At 50.9% G+C, this 23,575-nt stretch overlaps 3 protein-coding genes across 3 annotated transcripts; 1 reads left to right on the top strand and 2 right to left on the bottom strand.

Moving 5' to 3' along the window:
* Positions 1-7,625: 7,625 nt before the first annotated feature.
* LOC126040433 (scale keratin-like) lies at positions 7,626-7,931 on the bottom strand (the record flags this gene model as incomplete). Its single annotated transcript, XM_049804847.1, has 1 exon — positions 7,626-7,931. A coding segment is annotated over exon 1 (306 nt), but the record flags the coding sequence as incomplete, so codon positions are not given.
* A 1,847-nt stretch (positions 7,932-9,778) lies between these two features.
* LOC126041319 (scale keratin-like) lies at positions 9,779-11,312 on the top strand. Its single transcript, XM_049806805.1, has 2 exons — positions 9,779-10,015; positions 11,235-11,312. Exons 1-2 carry the CDS (start codon positions 9,779-9,781, stop codon positions 11,310-11,312), a joined length of 315 nt encoding a protein of 104 aa, XP_049662762.1.
* A 6,273-nt stretch (positions 11,313-17,585) lies between these two features.
* Positions 17,586-18,158, bottom strand: LOC126040425 (scale keratin-like). Its single transcript, XM_049804837.1, has one exon. The coding sequence runs from the start codon at positions 18,156-18,158 to the stop codon at positions 17,586-17,588; it is 573 nt and encodes a 190-aa protein (XP_049660794.1).
* Positions 18,159-23,575: the final 5,417 nt, after the last annotated feature.

Here is a 23,575-nt window from a genome sequence, read left to right as displayed (position 1 = left end):
GGTGGGGGGAGTGCCTCATCAATGTGCACCCATGGCTGAAGGGAAGGCATCAAGAAGATGGAGCCAGGCTCTTTTCAGAGGTGTCCAGTGCCAGGACAAGAGACAATGGGCACCAGCTGAAAGACGGGAGGCTCCGCCTCAACATCCCAAAGCCCTTTTTCCACTGTGAGGGTGACCGAGCCCTGGCACAAGTTGGCCCGGGAGGTTGTGGAGTCTGCGTCCTTGGAGACGTGCAAAAGCCGTGTGGCCACGGCGCTGGGCAGCCGGCTCGGGGTGACTGTAGGGATTGGCGCTCGGAAGATCTTGCGATGTACGGAAAGAGAAGGGTTAAGGGAGGCGGGATGACCGACAGACAGTATATAAGGGCTTGACGCAGTTGAATAAACGCCATTTGCAGCATCCTCATATTGGTGTCAGTGCTCTGTGGCCCAGGGTATGGTGGACCCTGTGCCGAGTCCCACGGGGTGATCAGACGAATGTCTACAAGTGGTGACCCCGACGTGATTGGACATCGGCGGATTACGCGGGGCGTAATCGAAGGCCTGGCCAGGCATGGAAGGAGTCCTGAAGGTGTTGGACTCATGCTCTAGAGAGGTAAAAATCCCTATGGGACAAAAAGATGCGAAAGCTTGCCTAGAGCGGCTCCTGAAAGAGGAAGCGATAGAGCGCCCGGGGGACATATTGTCTCCTGAGTGCTGGCCGAAATGCACCGCGGCTTTAGCGGAACGGGCTATGGCGACGCAGCATGGTCCGGAGTTAAAGACGTGGGGGCGGATTAGGGCGATTTTCAGGAAAGTGCGGGAGGAGGGCTTAACATGGAAGGAAGCAAAGAGATTGATGCACGCGCAGGCGGATCGGGGCGTGCAGGCGGATGGGGAGGCGCGGACAGAAGGGCTGACGGAGGTAGCGGAGCAGACGCCTCTGGTGCTCCCAGTGCAGCCGTCGGCACCGGCCGAACCACCGGGATACCCTTGGGAGGAGTTTGAACGGGAGCGTGAACGGGCGAGAGAGGAGGAGCGGGAGAAAGAGCGACAGTTAATTCAGGAGGCAGAGGAACCCGTGGCGGAGCAAAGGAGACGGGAGAAGGAGAGGCAGAGACTAGAGGAGGTGGAGAGGGCGGTGATGAAGGGATCAGAAAAGGAGCAGGTAGAGGAGGGAGCGGTTCCCCTGTATGATCCGGAGGATTGGGTGCCGGGACGTGTTTTGCGAACCGCGCCACAAGCTCACCCTAAGATGGCGCCGACATCCGCTTTCTCCCCGGATGTCTCTCCGGAGGTCGGGAGAGGCGGAGCACGGCCAAAGGAAGGAGGAAGGAAAGTCAGGACACCCCCTCTTACGCGCGTAGCGGAAGAGGAAGAGAGTGGGCCGGACTCAATCGAGGGGTCGGCTCAACGGTTAGAGGAGGCGTGGCAACTGGTGGGCGGAAACCGCTGTCGTCCGCCGCACGCAGCGATAAAACAAAAGGCTATCTCCGGCTGTAAGGCGCAGTCGGCAGCAGCCAGTGAAAAGGCAACGCCTATGCCTTTAATACCTGCGTCCGACCCAGCTACAGATCCGCTGCAGATGTTGCAGCGAGTAGTAGAGGAGATACAGGAGCAGGTGAAGCAACAGCGGCAGCTGCTACAAGCAGCTGGGGAACAGAAAGGAGTTCCCGATTCACCGAAGGTCACGTTGCCAGACTGGAAAATTGTAGCAAAGGAATGTGTTATGGACGGCATACGTTTTGAAGGACCCCCTTTAGTTTGCCCAGTCCGAGCTGGTCCAGGTGGTGTAGGGGTGGAGTGGTCTCCGTTAGATAGCAAGCTTTTGCAACAAGTGAAGAAGGCCGTGGATGAATACGGCTTAGGACATCCCATGACAGGCTCTCTTTTAGATGTGTTTTTTTCAGGTTCACTGACTCCCTGGGATTCGCGACAGTTTTGCAGTATGATTTTGACTCCCACTTTTTTTTTGATTTGGAAAGAAGCTTGGACAAACAAGTTGCAGGCAGCACTAGTTGAGGCCCAACAAGAAAGACCCAACCCATTACCTAATTCGTCAGTACAGCGTCTGCGAGGGTCAGACCCTGGTCAGCTGACACCGCAGCAACAGGCGGGACAACTTACAGCTAGGGAATTAACAACGTCGACGCGGGCAGCGCGTGCAGCCTTGACAGCTGTTGCACCCCTGATGACTCCAAAGGAGCCATGGACGAAAATCAAGCAAGGGGTAGCGGAGGAATTCCCAAAATTTTGTGACCGGTTACAGGGAGCCATAGAGCAGGCGCATCTCCCTGATTCAGCTAAAGGACCAGTATTGTTGGAGTGTGTTAGACAGCAGGCGAATGAAACTACAAAAGCGGTCTTACGGACAGTGCCTCTGGGGGCATCCCTTGGAGTGATGGTAGAGGCAGTATTGAAGAAGCAGCGGGAGGTTCCTGATTCAGTGGTACAGTCAGTTGTGGCTGCAGTAAGGGCTCCGGAGCTAAAAGGTAGCTCCGGACAGGTGGTTTGCTACCGTTGTGGTCGCAAAGGGCATAAGAGAGATCAATGCAAAGCAGAGAAGCGTGAGTCAGGAGGTCCTCCGGGGCCTTGTTGGAAATGCGGACAAACAGGACATCTGGCAAAGACCTGCCAAGCGGGAAACGGCTTTCGGGGGAGACAGCGGGGCATGCCTCCCCCCACCTCACAAGAGCCCCGCAACGCGTCCTCCACAACGGCGATGGAGCAGTCGCAGAACCCCAAGTGGCCTTGGTGTTAGATTGCTGGGACAGGCCACATGTACAGGTCTGTATACGGATAGTGGCCGACAACATCACACCACGTGAGCTGTGGTGTTCTGCACTCGTGGATACAGGTGCTGATGTCTCATGTCTTCCTCATGGTATGTGGCCAGATTCTTGGCCTACTGTACAAAGCCGCTTAGAAGGACTGGGTGGTAACTCTCTGTCAGAACATTCACTGCTGGCTTGTTGGGTTTCTGCCCAGGACTCCGACGGGTCAGTCTTGGTTGCTAATGTCAGACCGCATAAGGCACAGGTGTCTGAGCCTTTACTTGGCCGTGACGTGTTGCAACAATGGGGTGTCCGCTTGTCAAATTTTTGAGTGGGGCCACTGTCTACCTGATGCGCCGCGAGCTTGCGGTATGTATGAAGTGGAAAACCACTGATCCGGTTTGGGTAGAACAGTGGCCCCTCACGCAAGAAAAATTACTAGCGGCGACTGAAATAGTAAATAGAGAACTCAAAAAGGGACACCTTGTTGAGAGCACTAGTCCATGGAATACACCCATTTTTGTTGTCCCAAAGAAGGACAAGAACAAATGGCGGCTACTACAGGACTTGCAGGCCGTCAATGCGGTATTGGAAGACATGGGGCCTTTGCAACCCGGCCTGCCTATTCCCTCTGCCCTGCCAGATGGCTGGCCAATTTTGATCATGGACATTAAAGATTGTTTTTTCTCTATCCCGTTGGCAGAGGAAGACCAAGAAAAGTTTGCTTTTACACTCCCAGCGACCAACCTGGCTGAACCAGCAAAGCGGTATCAGTGGACAGTTTTGCCGCAAGGCATGAAAAATTCACCAACCTTGTGTCAAAGGGCAGTGACCCTTGCCCTGCAGCCGGTAAGACAAAACAATTCTCAGTTGGTCATCTATCACTACATGGATGATATTTTGGTGGCAGCGCCTTCGGAGGAGTCCCTCCGTTCTGGTGAGCAACAAATTTTACAGGCTCTGCAAGCGGAAGGCCTAGAAGTGCAAGAGGCTAAGACGCAAAAAGGGCCAGCCTGTAAGTATTTAGGGCTCAGCATTGGCCCTCATGCAGTCCGAGCACAACAGCAGATCTTGGAGCCAGTCGTTAATACTTTACATGACTTACAGAAATTAGTTGGAGCTTTGCAGTGGTTAAATGGTGTCTTGCCCATTCCTCCCGATTGGATGAGTCCTCTATATGAGCTCTTGAGAGGACACCACCCGTGGGAGAAAAGGACTTTGACTCAGGAAGCAAAGAACTCATTGAATAGAATTGCAGAACTCATGAGTGTAGAAAGCTTGCACAGATGGCAGCCAAAAGAACCATTGCAACTGTATTTGAGCCTGACAAAGAAGGGTGCTATTGGACTAGTAGGCCAAGGTGAACCCTCGAAGCCTAGGGCTCTATGGTGGATTACATCCACCCAGATAAAAACGGCTTTTCAAGCCTATTCAAAGGCACTGGCATTGTTGATTTTGCGGGGCCACGAAGTAACCCGTAGAGTGTTTGGGAAAGAGCCAGACAGAATCTGGCTGCCGGTACGTGCGGAAACATGGCAAAGGAACCTGAGCCAACAGGACGAACTGGCTTTGGCCTTTGAGGGTTTTGTGGGACACCTAGCGTATGGGCCCACTCTTGAGGCAAAGACCTTTTTGCCATTACTGTGTCTGAAGCCAGTCCTACGCATCAGTGAACAACCGGTGCAAGGTCCTACTGTGTTTACAGATGCGTCTTCACAGACGCAGCGATCAGTAGTTGTATGGCAAGAAGGCACTGATTGGAAAAGAATGGTATACCAGGATGAATCGTGCTCAGTGCAGAAACTCGAAGCCCATGGGATTTGCATGGCTCTTTCCTTGTTTCCTGAACAGCCCTCGAACATCGTAACAGATTCGATATATGTGGCGAAACTGATACACACTATGGCAGAATCTGGCTGGCCTATTTCAGACGTAGCTGTCATGTTGGAAGCAGCGCTTACGCGACGTTCTGCGCCCGTATCAATTATTCATGTGACAGCGCACACGAATCATTCAGGGTTCTATTATGATGGAAATCGTCGCGCTGACCTAGCTGCTCGTCAGGTGAACACTCTACAGCAGGCCCAGCAGTTACACCATGACTTACACATTGGGGCAAAGGCACTGTCACGGCACTGTGACATTCCCTTACACCAGGCATGGGACGTTGTGGCTACTTGTCCTCACTGTCAGCATGCTCCTTTGTGGCTCGCGGGAGTGAATCCGCGGGGGCTAGAGCCCTCGGAGTTATGGCAAACTGATTTCACCATGTATCCACCCTTTCAGCCATCCCCTCACATTGCGGTCACCATCGACACCTGCAGTGGCGTTCTCGTTGCGACTCTTCACAGAAAGGTTACGGCCCATGCTGCGCAACAACATTGGCTGACTGCCATGGCGTGGTTAGGTTGCCCACGCACTATCAAAACAGATAATGGGTCCTGTTTTACCGCAGCTTCTACCCAACAGTGGGCAGATCGTTGGGGAATCCGACTGCTTCACGGTATTCCCTATAACAGTCAGGGACAGGCCATTGTAGAACGCGCACATCGCACATTAAAAGCCAAGGTTGATGTTCTTAGGGAGGGGGAGCAGGTACCCCAAGAGACAGACCCTCTTGACCACGAAAATCATCAGCAACAAAATCCCAAATGCCGACGTTCTGCTCGTGAGACCCCTGTGCACCGTAATGCACGGTTGTTGGCTTTAGCACTATTTGCACTCAATCAGTTTGCCCGTGGTACAGAGTCACAGAGTCCAATGCAGAAGCATTGGCAACAGGCGATAAGGGGAGTAGGGCCACCAGTATTGGTCCGTGACCCAGAAACAGGAAAGTGGGAAGGAGGGTGGCGCTTGGTGACACAGGGAAGAGGGTATACTGCAGTACAATCATCAGAGCACCCAGACTCACGTGTGCGCTGGGTGCCGTCACGGTGGTTGAAACCAGACCTCAGTCAATAACGATTTGTTGTGAGTTATTTTGCAGGATGCCGTTCAGAAGATCATCTGAGTACCTGCACTGTGGTCGTTGTGACCCTTGGGTGCTTGTCAAGTATGACCGCTGTGGACAACAACTCTGGAGACACACCAACCGAGCATCAAAATGGTGTGACCGATGTTTTGAACACCGCAGATCCACTTTACAGCAACCGCTGTGTGTACCCCATAAGCAGGGGACTATGATATGCTTTTAGACAAAGCCAACCAATTACAGGAGGCAGGTGACAGTGGCTTGACAATCTCCTCTCGTCGACCTGGCAATGGCTCCTGTCTTTGATTGACTGAAAAACGTTGACCCTATTTGGAATCCTTTTGGTGGTGGTTATTATGGTTTGTTGTGGGATACCAGCACTGACTGTTTGCGTGCGGAAACTCTTTATACAGAGTGCGGGTACCCACCAGTACACGAATTACCATGAGGTGGTGGGATCACTTATAGCTGTAACGCCAGTTTGTACCGTCGGTCATCCGCCATAGTGAGGGGGGACTTGTAGGGATTGGCGCTCGGAAGATCTCGCGATGTACGGAAAGAGAAGGGTTAAGGGAGGCGGGATGACCGACAGACAGTATATAAGGGCGTGACGCAGTTGAATAAACGCCATTTGCAGCATCCTCATATTGGTGTCAGTGCTCTGTGGCCCAGGGTATGGTGGACCCTATGCCGAGTCCCACGGGGTGATCAGACGAATGTCTACAGGTGACCCTGCTTGAGGGGGCAGCCATAACAAGATGCCCTGCAAAGGCTCCTGCCACAACAGTCAGGCTGCGTTTTCTGTGATTTGGTGTCTGCGGCAGAGAACCGAGGAGCACGGCGTGTGTTGGTCTGTGCTGGGGATGGGGAAGTGGAAGGGGAAGGGGAAGGGGAAGGGGAAGGAGGAGAGGGAAGGGCAGAGTGGAGTGGAAGGGGAAGGGAAATAGGATGAGGAAGGGGAAGGGGGAGTAGAAAAAGAAGGGAAGAGGAAGGGAAAGGAGGAGGAGAAGAGGCAAGGGAAGGGGAGGGAGAAGCGGTAGGGAAAGAGGAAAGGGAAGGAGAAGGGGAAGGAGAAGAAGAAGGGGAAGAAGCGGAAAAAAAAGTAGCAAAAGGGTACAAAGAAGAGGAAAGGGCACTGGACGTTGTTAGGGAGGAGGAAGGGAATGGGAAGCCTCCCGTTTCCTTTTTCTCCCAGGGCCTCAAGCTGAGCCAAGGAGGCACAAAGGTGTGGAGCTGCGGCAGGAATTGCTCCTGGCTGGCTCCCATCCCCTGGGGCAGCCGTGCTCACGCGTAGGGAGGCTGGAGGCCTGCAAACACCCCAGGGCTGCATGTCGTGCAGGCAGGGGAGCCACCTGCGTTCAGGCAGGGCCCTTGGAGCTCAGCCGCGGGACCGTGTGTGGGGGGTCTCCCAAAAGGCAGCTCAGCCGGGCTCTGCTGGGGCTGAGCCTGCCCTGGCCCGGCTGGAGGGGGACACGTGCAGGGCGAGGGAGCCCTGCAGCCCACGCTAGGCCTTGAAAGGAAAGGCAGAGAGGCAGGTGTTGGATGCAGGCTTGCTTTATTGCAGTGCAGGAAAGCACCCACGGCAGAAAGACACGCAAGGCAGAGGCAGGCAGGTTGTCACCCCGGGCTTCAAGAGAGGTGTTCCTTCAGGCTTCTCCCAGGCGGTGGCTGTTGTGGAGACAAGCGAGTGCCCTGTGGGACGATGGTGGAGTTGCACCGTGCAGCTGGGCATGGGCAGGAGCAAGGAGGAGAGGCAAGATGGAGAGAGGGGACGGAGGGGAGGAAGGAGAGGAGGTGTGAGGCTGAGGAGGCCCAGGGTCTGTGGGGGCTCTGGGGCTGGGTCTAGCAGGGCCCACAGGTGTCCCACAGCTTCTTGCTGTAGCGGGGCAAGGCACAAGGGCTGCAGGCGGGAGAAGCGTAGGGTCTGCCAAAGGTGCAGAGGCCCCCCGAGCCCAGGGTGGCGCCGGCGCCGTAGAGGCCTCCCAGCCCCAGGTTGCCCCCGAAGGCGGGTGCTCCGGAGGAGCCCACCACGGCTTGCTGGGGGAAGGAGCTGAGGATGGGGCCGGGGAAGGTGACGACGACGGGGGGCGGCTGGATGAAGGCCGTCGAGTCGGGGCACTGCCGGGCGCACAGCTCGTTGCAGCTCTCAGCGATGGGCTGGGGGACGGCGACGCCGGTTTTCGGTGGGCACAGGTCGTAGCAAGACATCTTTGTGCGAGAGAGCTGAGCCTGAAACACGCGGGACCCAAGGACAGGTGTCATGAGCGAGGAGGAGATCCCGTGGCCGAGCAGCGCCCTGTTCCCAGGGCTGCCCTGGAGCTGGAGGGGCCAGAGCCGCCACCTTGCCCGCACTGCCTGCCGCTTGCTCTTTGCCCAGCCAGCCCCCGTCAGCGCCCTGCTCTCCGCACCCCTTGCCTTGCCCTCTCTGCACACAGAGGGCACGCAAGCCCTCCCCGAGAGCCTGTGCAAGGCCTGGCTCTGCGCGGCTGGGCCACGGGGCTCCTTCCTCCTCCCTCCGCCCCTCAGCCCGCCCTGGCCCTCCAAGCCTGCTGCCAGCACGCCCATGGCCAGCAGTGCTCTCCTGGCCACGGAGTCCCCACGCCAGCCCCTGTCAGAGGAGGCAGAGAGCTGCAGGCACCCACCTACCCTGTTCCTGAGCAGAGCGAGGCAGGAGCGGCGGATGGCAGCGCTTGCCGAGGGCAGCGCTTTTATGCCGGGCTGGCGAGTGCGGGGAGGAGCTGGCCGCGCTGGGGGCACGTGGCCCGCAGCGGCCGAGCCCCTGCCTCCTCCCTGCGTGGCATGGGGCTGTTTTGCTGATGCTGTTTCCTCTCCAGCCCCAACCTGCTCTATCAGCCCCTGCAATTACCCCGCTTGGATGCTTGCCAGCTGCCACCTAATGGGCCGAATGAGCCCAGCTGTCTTTTCATTATCTCGGTGTGTAAGAGGGCATGCAGCGTGACAAAGGCTGACTGCGAGCGCCCTGCGTGCCATAGCACTTGCCCAAGGGCTTGGTCTCGGGGTGGCCCCTTGCTTGCTTTGCAGAGCCACAGGGAAGACCAGGGTCCTGGTGCTGGCCAGGAAGGCGGCCTTGCGAAGGCCTCCCGCATGCCAGTGACCGCATGACGTACGCCGTGTGGCTATTATCCGCAGAGGCGCGAGGTTACGAAATGCCAAATCAAAGGCACTCCTCTCGGGCACTGCCTGCTCAGCACGATGCATCACTCAGCAGCCCAAAGGAGCCGGTCTCCATCCACCTGAAGGTGTTAGCCATCGACCTCTGCAATTCTGGGGGAGAAAAGCCCCTCGTGCTCTTCCCTGAGGTGCATGGTGCAAGGAGCACACACCCCACCTGGGCCCACATGGCACAGGCTCGTGCCAGCCCTCCCCCAGCCCCTCGCAAGTGTCCCAGGAGCCCCATTGCTGGGGGACGGTGCTGGGCCAGGGCTGCCCTTGGGGTGCTGGGGAGATGGGAACTCTGCCTGGTGGCATGACCTCAGCAGCCCCCGGCTGGCTTGGCCCCGCTGGCGCTCGCGGTGTCTCTCCTCCCAGCAGAGCCTGGCTGCGGCCACAGGGCAGACATGTCTTCCGCGGGCAGAGCACAAGGCAGGCAGCGGGGAGCTGCAGAAGCACAGCCCTCTCCTGCTGTGCGCAGACCCCAGCAGGGAGACGCCTGCTATCTTTTAGCCCTCGAACCAGAAAGGGGCGGAAAGCCTCGGAAGTGGCAGGTGCTGGCCTGGCGAGGGGATGCTGACTCAGGGAGGGGCAGGAGCTGGACAGCCCCATCATCCTTGGCAGGAGGGAGTGCCGCCTCTGCAGACTGGCCCAGGTGGTGCTGAGCAATGGCGGGGCTGCTATAAAAGCTCTGCCTCTGCCAGGCTCCCCCAAGCACTGCTCTGGCCACCTTTGCCTCTGGGAACAGGGTAAGTCTGTGAGCGTTTCTCCTCCCGGCCCCCTGCTCCTGCTCCGGCCCCGGCCCCTCCGCCTCGGGCGCTCGCCTCTGCTGCTCTCTTGCAATCTCTGCCTTCTTGCAGAGCACCGTCCGATCCTGCGCAAAGATGTCTTGCTACGACCTGTGCCCACCGAAAACCGGCGTCGCCGTCCCCCAGCCCATCGCTGAGAGCTGCAACGAGCTGTGCGCCCGGCAGTGCCCCGACTCGACGGCCTTCATCCAGCCGCCCCCCGTCGTCGTCACCTTCCCCGGCCCCATCCTCAGCTCCTTCCCCCAGCAAGCCGTGGTGGGCTCCTCCGGAGCACCCGCCTTCGGGGGCAACCTGGGGCTGGGAGGCCTCTACGGCGCCGGCGCCACCCTGGGCTCGGGGGGCCTCTGCACCTTTGGCAGACCCTACGCTTCTCCCGCCTGCAGCCCTTGTGCCTTGCCCCGCTACAGCAAGAAGCTGTGGGACACCTGTGGGCCCTGCTAGACCCAGCCCCAGAGCCTTCATATCTGTCAGAATTGGAGACACTTAGAAAAATCTGGTCTGACTTAAATATTTCAGTCTTTAATATTTTCTGAAATTCTTTTTGTTTTTCTGTTCTGAATGTTCCATTTTCTCTCCAATTTCACAGGTTTCTTCCCTTATATGCTGATTTGTATGCTTTTTGTTTTCAGGATTCTTTCACTCTGTTATTTTTATTTTTTTTTTTCTGATCCCCATTTAAAATATTGTATTAATTTAGCTGTAGTGTAAGGTTTATCTTGACTACTTTGAGCAGAAAATTTTAGCTTAATTTTTCATTTCTTTTTCTTCCTCTTATCTTTTGTTTTATCTTCTAGTTTATTCAACTTATTTTTCTCAATAAAGCTTTTATGCCTCAAACCTGTAGTTGTTTTTTAACCTTTTTTTATTGTAAACATTGTTGAGGTTTCATCTGACTTCATACCTATTCCTAATACAGATGGTGTTCTGCTCCACTGCCATAGTCCATTTTCTCTGTTTACTGCCAATGATGTGGTATATTTCTTCTTATTATCTATTTTCTACTGTTGATTATTTTGAGCAGTATTTTTCATTCATGGCCAATTAGTAGAGAAAGCAACAGCGTGAAAGATTAAGAATGGCTCTTTCCATCCTGTACATATTTCCTTTCTCTTACGTTTTTTGTTTAACTTCAGAAATTTTTCTCCTGCACCTATCTCTCATAAGTTTTTTTCTTGTTTTTCTGCTTATTTGATATTCATTACCATATGATTATCGATACATTTTTAAAATACATAACAGATTTTCTCTGGTTGATTCTGTTACCGTTATGGTATAAACCTTTCACTTTCTTTATCTTCTATGAAAATATATTCTAAATTCTCTCCTATGGTCAATTTTGTCACACTTCCTTAGTTTTAAGAGGTACTTTGAGACCCTAATATATCTTCAAATCAGTGACATACTCCTGTCTCTCATTTAAAATGCAGAAATTATTATTAATTTCGAAAATATCACTTTTCAGCTCTCTTAATCTCCTGGCTTTAACATACAGCTTTTCAACTTCACCCTCTCTGGTTGCTTGCATTTCTAGGGCCACACTGGAAAGAACAGAAAGTTTTTATCACAGCCCACCAGGTTCCTGCTGAAGACAGTGGTAGATACTCTGTGAAAGGAGCAGACTACTCTGGATGACACAGAAGGGAAAGTAGGGCAGGGACAGAGCTGGCCACCCCCAGCGGCTATGAACAACCACCTGATTAGGGTACTGATATAACTGACAATGTCTCCTTGTTTAGACTGATGCTATTATTCACCATTGGGACATGTAAGTCACATTGTAACAACAAAACAGCATGCATAAATCATTAGTCAGTGTTTCTAAGGTGCTTTGATACCCTTTGTTCCTGAGCTGCTTGAGAAAATCTGCAATAAGCACTTTTTTTCCCACGGGAACCCCCCAAAGACATTTTGTAATTCGGAGAGTATTTAGATCACAAAGTCATTAAATACAAAGTAATGCTACCAAGTGGAGAGAGGAAACAGAGGCCTTTGATGTGGAGAGGGTTTGTTGTCCTGAGACCGAGTAATGAGGCACAACTTGCTCCGACTTGCAGACTTTGCAGTAAAATGTAAATCTAGGTAAAGAAGTCACCCCCAACCTGGGAGGTGTGAATTGCAGTAATTCACTTTCTATGCCTAGAGAGTGTTTTTTGTCTTCCCCTGCAATAAATGCAGGGCAGTTTTTGTTGGGGAAACAGTCACTTTAGCCAGCTGTTGGTTCCACTTACCTTCCCAGCCACAACTCCTCCTAAACTGCAACAATACATCAGAAAAAAAAACCCCAAACCAAAAATCTAAACACAATTCCTTTATCAGCTGAAGAGAAAAGGAAAAGATCAGGGTAAAGCTGTATCACAACAAGTAATATTCAGCTTAGGCATTGCAGGAATTAAGACCAGATATTTTAGCTCTGGGGGTCTTCTCAGTGATGACAAAGAGAAGGGTCTGTAAAATGCCTTGGACATGGGTAAAAACTTAAGAGTTGGAATAAAAGATACTGACTGTCCTCTGAAAAAGCACAGGAAAGGGGTAAAATAATCACAAATGTATGTAGCATTTTTTCTAGAAAGTATAGTTTGAAAAAACTACATATTTTCACCTGATATATAGCAAATGTGACATACTAACAGAGATTTTGATCAAGAATGTTGAAAGGATTTTTTTTAATGAAAGAAAAGAAGAGCTACATTAACATTGACCCATGACTTCCAATAGCACAAATCATTATGTAATTAAAGTAATGGAATGCACCACCTTGTTTCCTGTACATTAAAGCAAATGTGATTGTGTCACACTGAAGCTTCTAAATCACTCACACATTTTCATACATTAACACAACACCAAACATTAGCTGGATTGAACACCAACTAATGAATGTTTGTGAAATCATTGCAATGCACCTTTTTTCAAGAAGCCCCAGAACATACCTGATAAGAGTTAACGCTCACAACATCTAACAAAAAAACCTTTATCTGCTGCTTTGATTTTTCCTCAAAATTGTACTTGTTTTGCTGGATCGTGGGCAGGGGTGGGAATCCATACATTTCTTGATGGTGATTTCTTTGACTTCCTAGCTCAAATCACTGTCAGCAGAACCATGGGCCCCTTTAAAGCTGAATTTCAATTCCCACTTAAAATCTTCTAGTGAAACAAAATAATTTTTATGTAGGATTGAGTTGCAACTCAAAAGACTTTGTCTCAATGGAAAGCTGTTGGGGAATTGTCATGTGTATTGTATGATCTCAGCTGATATTCATGGCCACTTGAAATCCATCTTAGATCAATGAGGTATATTTATGTTAGGAACAGAAAAGATGAATTCCTGGGTACTGCTAGGATAAGCTGCACTCTGTCTCCAATTAACTTACCAGTCAAATTTAAAGGGCTGTTAAGGAAAAATGTTAAAGGGCTTTTAAGGAAAAATAAATCAGCCAAAGATGAGTCTTACAAAATCTCTGAGCAGAGAAGCTTATGGCAACTTTGTAAAGGAAGAAGTATCATGCTGAGTCAGCTTAATGCACGTGGTAATTCCAGTGAGGTCACTATAATGATACCAGGAATTACCAGCCAATTAAGACCTAAGATTAAAGAAATCATGATAGTGTAACATGGACGTCACATGGTGTGAGAATTTGAATAAAATCATAAACACGATAAACACAAAACTTTCATCACTCAAAGCTGTTAAACAATTCCTGTTTGGCAGCCAAATGCAACAGCCAGCACCAAGCGAGATTCCAACACCTTAGGAATGCTGAGAAACTCTGTAATAAGCTCCAGGCCCTGAGTTCATCCAGACACATCTTTCGGCTTATTTGCCTTGCTGAGCTTAGTGAGTATGATTTTTTGATTTCTTTCTATTTACTTAATCAGAACATAAATCAGAGTAGAAGATTCCTATAGTTATGCTCAGATTTTGAGAAGCATTAGATACTTTCTATCTGTAACTACTCTTAGTGAAAGCATGAGTAAATGCAGGATTTGGGAGGCTGGGTGTGACTGCAGAAACTATGAGAAAATAATTTGAGTATTCTTAGCCATTTAGAAACTTAAAAATCACAGATGAAAATACTGTTATTTCAGATAATTATTTTCATGTTTTATAACATTTAAGATAAATGTAATAAATAGATGGCCATCTTTTCAACTGTGTTCAGCTGCATTCTGAGACACATTAATAAATTCTCTTATTTCAAGCAAAGCCACATCTAATTTGGAGCTCTTTACCCAGTTGGGGGAACTATGTAGTAGATGACACTGAGGTTTCTACACTGTTCTTCAGGGTGTGTGCTTGCAGGAAGTGTCAGACACATCCATGGGAGTCCAACACAAAGACCCATCTGTAGGGTCTGGTCATTTGTACGGTGGCCTTATACAGTCAGAAACTTTGGATCCAGGTGTGCAGCTAGTGTTAGTTAAGTTGATCAAGGCTGCACATGAAACATAAGCTATAGAGCAGGATAACACATCATAGTAATTTCTCTCATATCAGCATTTTGAAATATATCTCATAAGCCCTTTGCCTTGTTTTTAGTCTTTTCCATCTCTGTCTGTAACAAACCCATATCCAACTCCGCAAGATGTCTTGCTATGACCTGCGCCCACCGAAAACCGGCGTCGCCGTCCCCCAGCCCATCGCTGAGAGCTGCAACGAGCTGTGCGCCCGGCAGTGCCCCGACTCGACGACCTTCATCCAGCCGCCCCCCGTCGTCGTCACCTTCCCCGGCCCCATCCTCAGCTCCTTCCCCCAGCAAGCCGTGGTGGGCTCCTCCGGAGCACCCGCCTTCGGGGGCAACCTGGGGCTGGGAGGCCTCTACGGCGCCGGCGCCACCCTGGGCTCGGGGGGCCTCTGCACCTTTGGCAGACCCTACGCTTCTCCCGCCTGCAGCCCTTGTGCCTTGCCCCGCTACAGCAAGAAGCTGTGGGACACCTGTGGGCCCTGCTAGACCCAGCTCAGCGCCAGGCGCTGCCCCCAGCCCAAACGCCAACACCACCACCCAAGCAGGGCTGAGCTGGCGGGCACGGGGCACTGAGGAGAGCTGAGCATTGCCAGCCCCAGCCAACGCCTGGGCAGCCGGCAGTGCCACCCACCCTCAGCCCTTCCCTGCCCTCTTCTCCTGCCCTCTGCTCTCCTCCCCTCCCCTCCCCTCTCGTCCCAGCTGTCGGGTGGGGCAGGAGGTGGACCCGAAAGGCCCTGCGAAGCTGAGGGGCCAAGTCCTCGGGATCTGGGATGCCGCGCCAAGGGGGCATCTGGAGCCAGAAGCGATGCCCTGGAGAAGATCCCTCTGCTTCCCCCAGCACGTGGCAACCGGCCTCTCTGGGTCCTGCCCACCGTCTCTCTGACAGCCTCTCCCCCTCCCCTGGGCACAATAAAGGTTTCCTGCATTCAAGTCATGTCTCCCTCCCTCCATGTCCCATGTTGGGAAGACCCCGTGGGTGGGTTCCCGGCAGCTGTGGGAGGGCAAATAGTGGTCCTCGGATGCCTGGGCAAGGGGAGGGTGGGTGGTGTTGGGAGAGGGAGGATGCAGGCAGCAGGCAGGGGAGAGAGAGCCTTTTGGTGGGCCCTTGCAGGATCTGGGGAAAGGGCAGAAGGCAGGACAGGCGCTGGCAGTGCTCCCTTGCCTGGTCTTCTCAGCCCGGGAGCGGCAGCAGCTCCACCAGGTCCCATTGCTCTTTTGCTTCTGTGAAATACCTTTAATTGGGTAACTCTTTCAGTTACCTGTATGACTCCAGGGCCTCTCTTGGCTATGGGATTTCATCCTTTTTCATGCTCACCAGCACATACAGCAGCCTATACTCCTCACGCCAGTACAGCCAATTCCTCCACAGCAGCTGTGGGCCATGCTAAATTTAGCAAGAGCATCCGTCATTTATATCCTGAACTTTTTAATCTACTTTTTCTTTGGGTTAAACATCTACATTCTTCCTATCTTGATTCTCGCTTTATGCAGGTTGAAGATATTTGTCATGGAGTAATTTAAGAAATGTGGAGATTTTAATCTCTGAAAATGAAGGAAACGTTTGTGTTGTTTTCCTCTAACTTTCATTCTTATTAAAGTTCTGCTGTGTAATACAATCAGATTTGTGCTTCCCCCCACCACTTTTAAGTGTGGCTTAACTCTAAGTGTGATTGTTAACAGTCTTACTGATTGTGAAGTGCAGCTTTGGTATCAGGTTTCCATCCCCATCACTGGCAGACAAAGCAGTTCATAAAACCTGCAGAAATCTGTCATGGTTTAAGCCCAGATAGCAGCTAAGTACCATGCAGCTGCTCACTCACTCCCCCCCCTCCCCCCAGTAGGATGGGGGAGAAAATCAGGAAAAGGAGTAAAACTCGTGGGTTGAGATAAGAATAGTTTAATAGAATGGAAAAGAAGAAACTAATAATGATAACACTAATAAAATGAAAGCAGTAATAATAAAAGTATTGGAATATACAAATGATGCACAGTGCGATTGCTCACCACCTGCCGATTGACGTCCAGCTAGTCCCTGAGTGGCGATTCCCCACCCCCTACCCCCTACCCAGTTTATATACTAGATGTGACGTCACATGGTATGGAATACCCTGTTGGCCAGTTTGGGTCAGCTGCCCTGTCTGTGTCCCATGCCAACTTCTTGTGCCCCTCCAGCCTTTTCTCTGGCTGGGCATGAGAAGCTGAGAAATCCTTGACTTTAGACTAAACACTACTTATCAACAACTGAAAACATCAGTGTTATCAACATTCTTCTCATACTGAACTCAAAACATAGCACTGCACCAGCTACTAGGAAGACAATCAACTCTATCCCAGCTGAAACCAGGACAAAATCCTACTCCTACCTTTCATGGGGCTTTCCCCTTGTCCCCTTGGCTACTGTTCTTTTATGGTAAGAAGAGTATTTAGAGCTAAAAAAACCCCCCACGTTTTCTTCATTTAATTGAGCTCTTCTGCCAAGGAGAGTAGAGTATGTGAACTCATCTGAGCAAAATGCTCAATTTAACCTTTACATCCCATCATGGCATCTATGAACAATGGCTCAGGAAACCACTCCTTCAAAGGAAAATGTACAAAACAGGTCAATGAGAATCAGGAATCAATTTCAAATCCCTTGAAGTAGTTCCTGCTCAGAAAGGAACCTCCTGCTCATCACTGGAAAATTTTCATTTTCTCAAAATAAGGTATTTAAATTTTTTAATTTAGCTGTAGAATTAAACTGGAAGCAAATCTGTGCATGCAACATGTTTCAACATAATGGTATGAATACAGAAAACTATTTTCAAGCCATTTTTAGATCACTTTGCACTGATAGAAAACTTCTGTGGTGTACCCATTGAATAAAGTCCTGCAAAAAAGAAAAAAAAAAAAAAAACCAACACCAAAACCCAAAACAGAAACACTTAAGAACTGCAGGAAGGACTGAAACAAAGTTCATTTTTTGTCATGACACTTGGACTGCTAAGGGACTCCAGGCACATCTTCCCTGCACAGGAGTGAATATTGGTCCAAGAGGAGGCTAAAGGACAAATGAAAACCAGAGAGGTTCTTGTGCAACACCAGGGGTTTAATGTGAAAGAGAAGTATAGCAGCCAAATACAGAAAATCAAGGCAATACAAGGGGAAATGCGTGATGCAGGTATCATGCTCTGGTACCAGTGTCCTGCTCAGGACCCAGGGGACAGCTGAGGTGATGGGGGATGCAGGGGATACTGAGGCTCAGCCATGCAGCTGGGGCACACTATGGCAGAGCGTAGTGGGCTGCTGGGCACACACAGCCTCCTCCTGGCTCCATGCCAGGGCAGCTGATGCATGCTGATGGTCCCCATGGCTCTTGCTCCACATCCTCATGCCATGGCCCTTGCTTCAGGGCTGTTGCTGGTTCTGGGTACCATCCTGGGGGTTTAGAAAGCCCCACAGCTCCTGCAGCAGGACCTGCCCCACCTCTGGGCACCAGGGAGGTAATACCCCATGCCACAGAAGAAGAAGCCAGAGCTGTAGGACCTCCCAAAATTGCCAAAGCCACTAGACCCATGTTGACCCCCACAGCCCAGGAAGCTCCCATAGCCCATATCTTCTCTATAACCTAGGAAACGGCCATACGCAAGTGAGCGCCTGTAGCCTCCATAGCCTCCCAAGCCAAAGGGGCTCCCATAGCCCTGGGACCCCCCGTAGCCAGAGGAACCACCCAAGCCCAGGGAGCTCCCATAACCCCCGTAGCTCCCCAAGACCAAGGAGCCCCCATAGCCCCAGGAGCTTTGGGAACTAAAGGAACTCCCCAACCAGGCTGGGCCTGATGATCCCACAATGCTCTCCTGAGGAAAAGAGCTGAGTATGGGGCCCGGGACTGTCACCACAGGGAAGATCACTACTCTGGAGTCAGGGCATTGCTGCACACATGGCTCATTGTAGCTCTTGGCAATTGGCTGAGGACAGGTTACCCCACAGGGTCTGCAGGACTCATTGTAGCAAGACATCCTTAGGGTAGGGAGGCTCTACAGAGAGATCTGGACAGGCTGGATCGATGGGCTGAGGCCAATCGTATGAAGTTCAACAAGGTCGATTGCTGAGTCCTGCCCTTTGGTCATGGCAACCCCATGCAGTGGTACAGATTTGGGGAAGAGTGGCTGGAAAGCTGCCCGGCAGAGAAAGACCTGGGGGTGCTGGTTGACAGCCGGCTGAGTATGAGCCAGCAGTGTGCCCAGGTGACCAAGAAGGCCAATTGCATCCTAGCCTGTATCAGAAATAGTGTGGCCAGCAGGAACAGGGAGGTGGTTGTTCCCCTGCACCTTGATTACTGTGTTCAGTTTTGGGCCCCTCACTACAGGAAAGACATTGAGTTGCTGGAGCATGTTCAGCGAAGGGCAACCAAGTTGGTGAGGAGCCTGGAGCACAAGTCTTATGAGGAGCAGCTGAGGGAACTGGGGTTGTTTAGTCTGGAAAAGAGGAGGCTGAGGGGAGACCTTATCGCTCTCTACAACTACCTGAAAGGTGGTTGTAGTGAGGTGGGTGTTGGTCTCTTCTGTTAGGTGGCTGGAGATAGGACAAGAGGAAATGGCCTCAAGTTGAGGCAAGGAAGATTTAGGTTAGATATTAGGAAAAATTTTTTTACTGAGAGGATTGTCAAACATTGGAATGGGCTGCCCAGGGAAGTGGTTGAGTCACCATCCCCGGAGATTCAAAAAATGAGTGGACAGGGTACTTCAGGACCTGGTTTAGTGGGCATTGTTAATGGTTGGACTCGATGATCTTGAAGGTCTTTTCCAACCTAAATGATTCTATGATTCTATGATTGTGATGGCTGTGAGTCTGCAATGCACAGCAGTAAGGAGTTTTAAGATAAATGAACAAATAATAGAGCTGGGCTGGGAGGTGATGAACCAAGATTATTAAGCAATGACTTGGTGTCTGAAATATCAGAAGTTAACAGGGAAACAGGTAAATTTATACACAATAACAAATAAAAAGAATTCTTCTATCAACTAAACCTTTATCCTTGTCGTGGTTTAACCCCAGCCAGCAACTAAACACCATGCAGCTGCTCACTCACTCCCCCCCACCCAGTGGGATGGGGGAGAAAATCAGGAAAAAAGAAGTAAAACTCCTGGTTTGAGATAAGAATGGTTTAATAGAACAGAAAAGAAGAAACTAATAATGATAATGATAACACTAATAAAATGACAACAGCAATAATTAAAGGATTGGAATGTACAAATGATGTGCAGGGCAATTGCTCACCACCAGCCGATCGACACCCAGCTAGTCCCCGAGCGGCGATTCCCTGCCCCCACTTCCCAGTTCCTATACTGGATGGGACGTCACATGGTATGGAATAACCTGTTGGCCAGTTTGGGTCAGGTGCCCTGTCTGTGTCCTGTGCCAACTTCTTGTGCCCCTCCAGCTTTCTCACTGGCTGGGCATGAGAAATTGAAAAATCCTTGACTTTAGACTAAACACTACTTAGCAACAACTGAAAACATCAGTGTTATCAACATTCTTTGCATACTGAACTCAAAACATAGCACTGTACCAGCTGCTAGGAAGACAGTTAACTTTATCCCAGCTGAAACCAGGACAATCCTTTCTTTCATCTCATCATGATCACCTTTGTAATTAATTTGATGTGAAAGAGAAATTCAGTACTGGATAAGTTAGACAGGCAGATCTGCCTGTAGCAACTTGGACTGGCAAGGACACACTCACAAATTGTGAGATCGAGTGAAAAAGAAGCCAATGGGAACTGGTGAAAAGACTTATTGGCTATATGTATTAATTCAGACTTTATGAGGTATAAGTCACCCCAACTATTTCTACAGCTTGAACATCTACTTCCTGTCCTAATGCAGTGATTCTTGATGCTGCATCTGGACCAAGACACATTTTCAGAAGGAAACAAAGGATATAAGTCTGTAAAAACACATGCAGGAATCATCTCTGTGACAAAAACATTGTTAAAGTAAATGCTAATAATAGTAGAAAGAATGAGTGAAATCACACTTACCTTGTTCACTACTGAGACAAGAGAAATGGATAGAAGGGCTGCAGGTGATATGCTTCTTTAAGCCACCCTTTGTGCCTCTGGTCCTAATTTGTTACAAAACAAATATGATGGTGGGAGCTTTAATTTTGCCACCTCAGCACTCTCCCTCCCAAATGTTAGTGTGGGTGGGATACAACTGCTGTTGACAATCAGTCATCTGTGATTGTCATTTGAGGGGATTTGGGGAACTTGCAGCTGAAGGGTTGCCATACAGTCATTGAATGAAAGGCAGAACAAGAGTCGTGCATCATGTTAGTCCCATTTTAATGTTCAAGGTAGTATTTACGTGGTGTGGAACCCTTTTTGGTGCCACGTGCACAAACCAGGTCAAGGTCATCCAACATGAGGTAGAGGTTTGGCTCTGAGTGGACACAAGTTGTCCTTGCAGTTGGCTTAGGATCTACAAACGTTGTTATACAGCAGAGCAAAGAGCTGACACAATGCAGGCTCACTCCTGATTGGATATCACTATTGCTTAATAACAGCATGAAAGGAGTAAGCCCTAGCAAAGTTTTTAGCTTGTGCTCTAAGCTTTTCATTTTACCTATAATCCAGACAGGGAGATCTGTGTCTGATTTACTGCACCTGTCAAATGATATAGGGGAATGACATAGTCCCATCATCACTAGAAATATTAACTACAACCCAAGTGGACCTAGCATTGGTTCATTGAAACCTCTCCCAACATCTTTCTCTCAAGTCTTCCGAGACAATTCAGATGACACTAGGTTAACAGAGGAATGGTTGGGCTAAGTGACACCTCCAAAGAGGCAGAAAAGGCTTTATTGATATAGCCAGAACTGTTGACAAGGTCTCTGTCTAAAGCTGATATGAAACGATCCAAATTAAACTTTCATTCCGCATTTTAAAGAGAGATTGAGGAGGGCAGATTGTTTGATAAATTAACTCAGCACACCAGGGTGGCGCCGGTGCTGTAGAGGCCTCCCAGCCCCAGGTTGCTGTTGGTAGTTAGGGTCTGGTGGCCGGAAGATACCGTGCTGTACGGAAAGGTAGGGCCCCTCTCCTGATAGCTAATGATGCTTAGTTCATGAGGTAAGCGGACGGAAGTGATGTTGTAAACCCAAGCCATATAAGGCCAGGTCATTCACAAATAAATGCCATTTGCCGTCTACCACATTGGTGTCAGCGAGCTGATGGACCGAGCAACCTGGGGCTGGTCGCCGTGCTGTTCCTGAACCAGGTCTCCACGCCTTCGAAAGGTGACAAGTGGTGCCGAAACCCGGGAATTGTCGCCTGGACGGGTGAACGGCAGCCGGAGCGGCAGGACCAGCCCGGCGGGGAGGACGCTCCTGGACCAACAAGGAGGATGGAAGCCCTTGTGAAGGTCATATCACAAGTTCATAAGCAGTGGGGTATTGAATGTAAAGCTAAAGATTTTACTCTTCCAGTTGCGAGACTTTTGCAAATTGGGGTCATTGACCAGCCGGTGGATATTCTCCACCCTGAAGTGTGGGATAAATGTACTAAAGCACTAGCCGAGGAAACGATGTCCTCGGGTTGTGCGAAAAACCTTAAGTTGTGGGGGAAAGTCGTGCAGGCCTTGCGAAAGGCTATACCACAACAAGAGACCTGGAGGGCGGCGGACAGCTGTTTGCTGGTCACCCCGAGATTGGGAGTCGGGGCAACCACGCAGACTTCGCTCCCGCCAGATAATAACGATTCTGCTGAGCCTAAAGATTTGCAAGAGGGCGATACGTCCGCTCAACCCCCGAACCCTGACTCGCCTACAGAGGGTCAGAAAAAAGCTAAATCCTTCTGGGGTGGGTTAGCTGAGGAGGCCAGGGGCGCCGCGGAGAAAGCAGAGTCTGAAAAGGTCTGGGCTAAACCACCGCCCTATGCACCCCAGGACGGTGCCGAGAACAAAGAAGAAGGGCGGGGCGAGTGTGCCCGTGGCGGGAACAGGGAGGAAACATTAGCACTAGCAAGCACAGGTAAACGGCAAGGGGAGGAGAACATGAAGGAGGCGGGCAGTGGGAGTGATTGTGAAGGGGAGAGGAGCGCGAGCGAAGGGCGGAAAGCCAATCAGAGCGGCCATCTGAGAAGAAACACCCCGCCGAGCAGGGGGAGGGGCGAACCAAGAGGGAAGGTTGAACCAAGAGGGCGGGTCAAACCAAGGGGGAAGGGCGAACCAAAAGGGAGGGGCCAGCCAAGAGGGAGGGAACGGCCCGCCCGCAAGGGTAGCGGGTGGGGCCGGAGCCCGACCAAAAGGCATGGGAGACTGGAAGCAACCAGTCAATCGAGTTCCGACTCCGGACCAGAGACTAGCTCGGACGAGCGGCTCACATCAGACTCAGACTCAGAGGAAGATGAAATGGAGATAAACAGAGTTAAGAGCCAAAATATTCCCATCCAAATGAAAGGCAAACTGAGAGGGGGAGAAATCCCTCTCACGGACTGGAGGAAAATAAAGATCGCGTGCGCCGACTGGGCCCCGTCGGCTGCGCTAGCGTTTCCGGTCCAGGTAACAGACGGGGGACAGAGGGTCCACTCACCAATAAACCCTAAGGATATACAAGCGATTGTCAAGGCAATCGCGGATAAAGGGCTTAATTCTGCCATGGTCTCCACCCTCATAGATGGTGTTTTCGGGGGAGGTGATATGCTCCCGTTCGATATAAAGCAAACTTGTAGACTGATCTTTGACGGGGCAGGTATGATTGCTTTTAAACAAGAATGGGAGGAGAACTGTGCGAGAAAACTGGCCCAAGTAGCTGGGGCAGATCACCCGTTACATGGCTCCAGTCTGCAGCGACTGATGGGTACAGACCCAACAATGATCACCCCCCAGGCACAGGCCCAGGGCCTGCGGGCCCATGAAGTTATGACAGCTACTCGTGCGGCCAGAGAAGCTGTCCGCACAGCCTCTAGAGTTATTGCCAAGCCATCGCCATGGTCCCAATAAAACAAAGTGAGAGTGAAAGCTTTACACAATTTGTAGATCATCTCCAAGCAGCGGTCGACTCTTCGGCCCTGCCCGCAGAGGCAAAAGGCCCGGTCGTAGCAGAATGTTTACGTCAGCAGTGTAATTCGGCAACCAAAGAAATCTTATGATCACTACCAGTGGGGTCAAGCATTGCAGACATGATCAAGCATGTCACAAAGGAAGAACAGCTAGCCCCGATTCAGGTGGCTGTCTGTGCCTCAATAGCTAATGTAATGCCATGTTTCAAATGTGGCCAGGCGGGCCACGTGATAGCAAACTGCCCTCGGTTGGGGGACCAGCCAACACCCCCCCCCCGTCCCAAAATCGACCCAGAGGACCGTGTTGGGCCTGCGGAAAGAAAGGACATTTTGCTAAGGAATGTAGATCTAAAATTCAGGGAAATGGGAAAG

Source organism: Accipiter gentilis, chromosome 7, assembly GCF_929443795.1.
Source record: "Accipiter gentilis chromosome 7, bAccGen1.1, whole genome shotgun sequence".
NCBI classification, from domain to species: Eukaryota; Metazoa; Chordata; class Aves; order Accipitriformes; family Accipitridae; genus Astur; species Astur gentilis.
Note: the sequence above shows the minus strand (reverse complement) of the source record. Positions and strands in the feature narration are given on the sequence as shown.

Excerpts from the sequence above, each read along its gene's own strand:
- LOC126041319 (XM_049806805.1), top strand. The coding sequence starts at position 9,779 with ATGTCTTGCTACGACCTGTGCCCACCGAAAACCGGCGTCGCCGTCCCC. Across the intron at positions 10,016-11,234 it reads TGGGGCTGGGAGGCCTCTAC|GGCCACACTGGAAAGAACAG; the intron begins GGCGCCGGCGCC and ends TTGCATTTCTAG.
- LOC126040425 (XM_049804837.1), bottom strand. The coding sequence starts at position 18,158 with ATGTCTTGCTACAATGAGTCCTGCAGACCCTGTGGGGTAACCTGTCCT.